Raw genomic sequence first — 2,528 nt, 5'->3', positions numbered from 1 at the left:
TTGGTTCTTGATTGACATAAGTTCAATCTATGTTCCGCGTTCTTTCATAATAGTAAAAGCAATCCTCCTTTTTTTTATCTTTCAAAGCTTGTCTATTCACAGTTTTATCATCGTAAAATCGAAAATGAGTGTTTAACATGCTGAGGATTGCCATCAAAATTTGAGTAGAATCATAGTATTTCTTAACTTCTTTGGGCACAACCTATTGTAGAAACATTGCAAGTTTCTTGGCTAAGGTATATGATAATGTTATTGAATAGAATGCAAATGCAACTTGTTCTCTGAAAAATGGTACTGTCACTTTATTTGCATAGGTACACAAAGGAAGATTTAAGCTGATCAACGATGTGCACCAAGGAATTATCATCATAAATATTCAGTCTAATAGCCTGGTTAGTAAAATAATGACATAAGATTCTTCTAAAAACAGCTATGCTCCCATATTCCCATCCAATCTTATAAGGATTCGATTCATTAAGAAGTGGATGTGGATTTTCACTCGTCTATAAAAACCAGATCCTAACTACTAAACTTATACATTTATAAATTATTAATATATAAAAAAATTTAAATATAATCAATTAATAAAATTAATTTATATGTATTAATATTCTAATTTTTCAAGTTATTTTATTTATTTTCAAAGTAACTATTATTTCATCATATTAAAATTTCTTCTACACACCACATTTTATCATATTATAATGAGTGAATCATATGTGTCAGAAATTATTTTCATACATAATATTTTATTTATTCACAATTCACAACATTTTTTATTTTAATTTTTAAAAACGACTTATATAATTAATTCATATATTTCTTAAATTACAATGTTTTACTTTTATGTATTTATTTCATAATTATTTTAAACTGAACTATTTTCACATATTTTCAAATTTTTATTTTCACAACATCTCTAACTTAAAATAGTTTTGTGTGCTTAATTTTTTTTATTATTGAACCATGTTAAATTAAAATTATTCATCTCAAAAAATTTAAATGCATTCAGGTCCTATCCGATAATCGGAGATCCTAATGAATTTGGATATAATTATGTTATTAAAAATTTGAAATTGATCTGATCTCAATCCAATCCAACAAATTTAAATAAATATGAATTTAATTAAATCCGATCCAAATTTGAACATCAGCACAAGGATAACTTAGTCTGGTTCGCATTGTATATCTCCTAAAAAGGCACTTAAGCTTCAATTCGACGGAAATGGAATGAAATTTTATTTTTTACTAAAATTGCACCAAAATTTCCATCCTATTTTAGCCAATATTATTGTATGGTAATAATTCTATTTTAAATGAAAAATAGATTATGCCCATTATTTGATACGTTGACGTCTTACGGATCGTAATATCTTAAAAATTTTATGCAAATCATGCTTTCCGGTAAGAAAAATATATTTAAAAGGAAATTACAATAGCGAATTTTGACACGTAATTCACAGAAAAAATTTAGTCAAAACGGACACTGCTAAATAACTTATACGTAGATATTGTCAAATTACTTTTTCATGTGAATTTTAAGGTAATTTTCACTAGATTAAGTAAAATGAGAATGGTGGCTACAACCAGCAGAATAACAAATTCGCTACAATAAGTATTTAATAACAAAATTTATTGGCTTAATTTGATTTAAAAATGTGCAATAACATGAATATTAGTAATATCCATACATTAAGAAATAAGATTTTTGTAACTCCCCAATCATTGATATTGTCACAGGAACAATATGTTTGATTCCCTTAACACAGATTAGGAGATTATAATTTTTGCCAGCTTTCAGTGTTAATGCCAAGCCTCTTATAAATACCAAATGATTTTACTCTACAAATCAGAGCTTCAACATACATAAACATTGCTCCATTTGCTTTTCTTTTGGTTTCTGTTCTTGATAGCTTGTTTAGAGATTGCCAAAAAGTTCAGCATTGGCCGCCAAAAGATCAAGATTGCGAAAATAGAGCGTAAGAATCACCTGCAAGTTACCTTCTCAAAGCGTCGATCAGGCCTTTTTAAGAAGGCAAGTGAGCTCTGTACACTTTGTGGAGTTGAGATTGCCATTATAGTCTTTTCTCCAGCTGGAAAAGTGTTCTCCTTTGGACATCCTAATGTTGAAGGTATAATTGATAGGTTTTTTAGTCGCAATCCTCCACCTTCAAACTCAAGCACTCTCCATCTCGTTGAAGCTCATCGTAGTATGACTGTTTGCGAGCTGAACTTCCATCTCACACAGATTTTCAATGAACTAGAGGGTGAGAGGAGAGAGAGGAGAGGCACTTGATGACATGAGGCAAGCTAGCCAGAGCCAGTTTTGGTGGGAATCTCCGGTCGAAAAGATGGGATTTGATGAGCTTCAATAATTGAAGGACTGCATGGAAGCGTTGAAGAAAAATGTGAACAATCAAGCTAATAGCATCTTGATTGAGAATGCAAATTCTAATTTGCCACCTTTTGGTTTTAATGGACACAGGGCCTTTAATCAGTTTGAAGCTAAGCCTAATCAGATTGATCCT

At 30.0% G+C, this 2,528-nt stretch overlaps 1 protein-coding gene across 1 annotated transcript; it reads left to right on the top strand.

The window, feature by feature from the left end:
- Positions 1 to 1,913: 1,913 nt before the first annotated feature.
- On the top strand, positions 1,914 to 2,296 carry LOC141704214 (agamous-like MADS-box protein AGL62; the record flags this gene model as incomplete). Its single annotated transcript, XM_074507509.1, has 1 exon — positions 1,914 to 2,296. A coding segment is annotated over one exon (383 nt), but the record flags the coding sequence as incomplete, so codon positions are not given.
- Between the last annotated feature and the right edge of the window lie 232 nt (positions 2,297 to 2,528).

The sequence above is a fragment of the Apium graveolens genome, unplaced genomic scaffold (assembly GCF_009905375.1).
Source record: "Apium graveolens cultivar Ventura unplaced genomic scaffold, ASM990537v1 ctg7569, whole genome shotgun sequence".
Taxonomy (NCBI): Eukaryota; Viridiplantae; Streptophyta; class Magnoliopsida; order Apiales; family Apiaceae; genus Apium; species Apium graveolens.
This window is presented reverse-complemented; position numbering and strand designations above follow the sequence as displayed.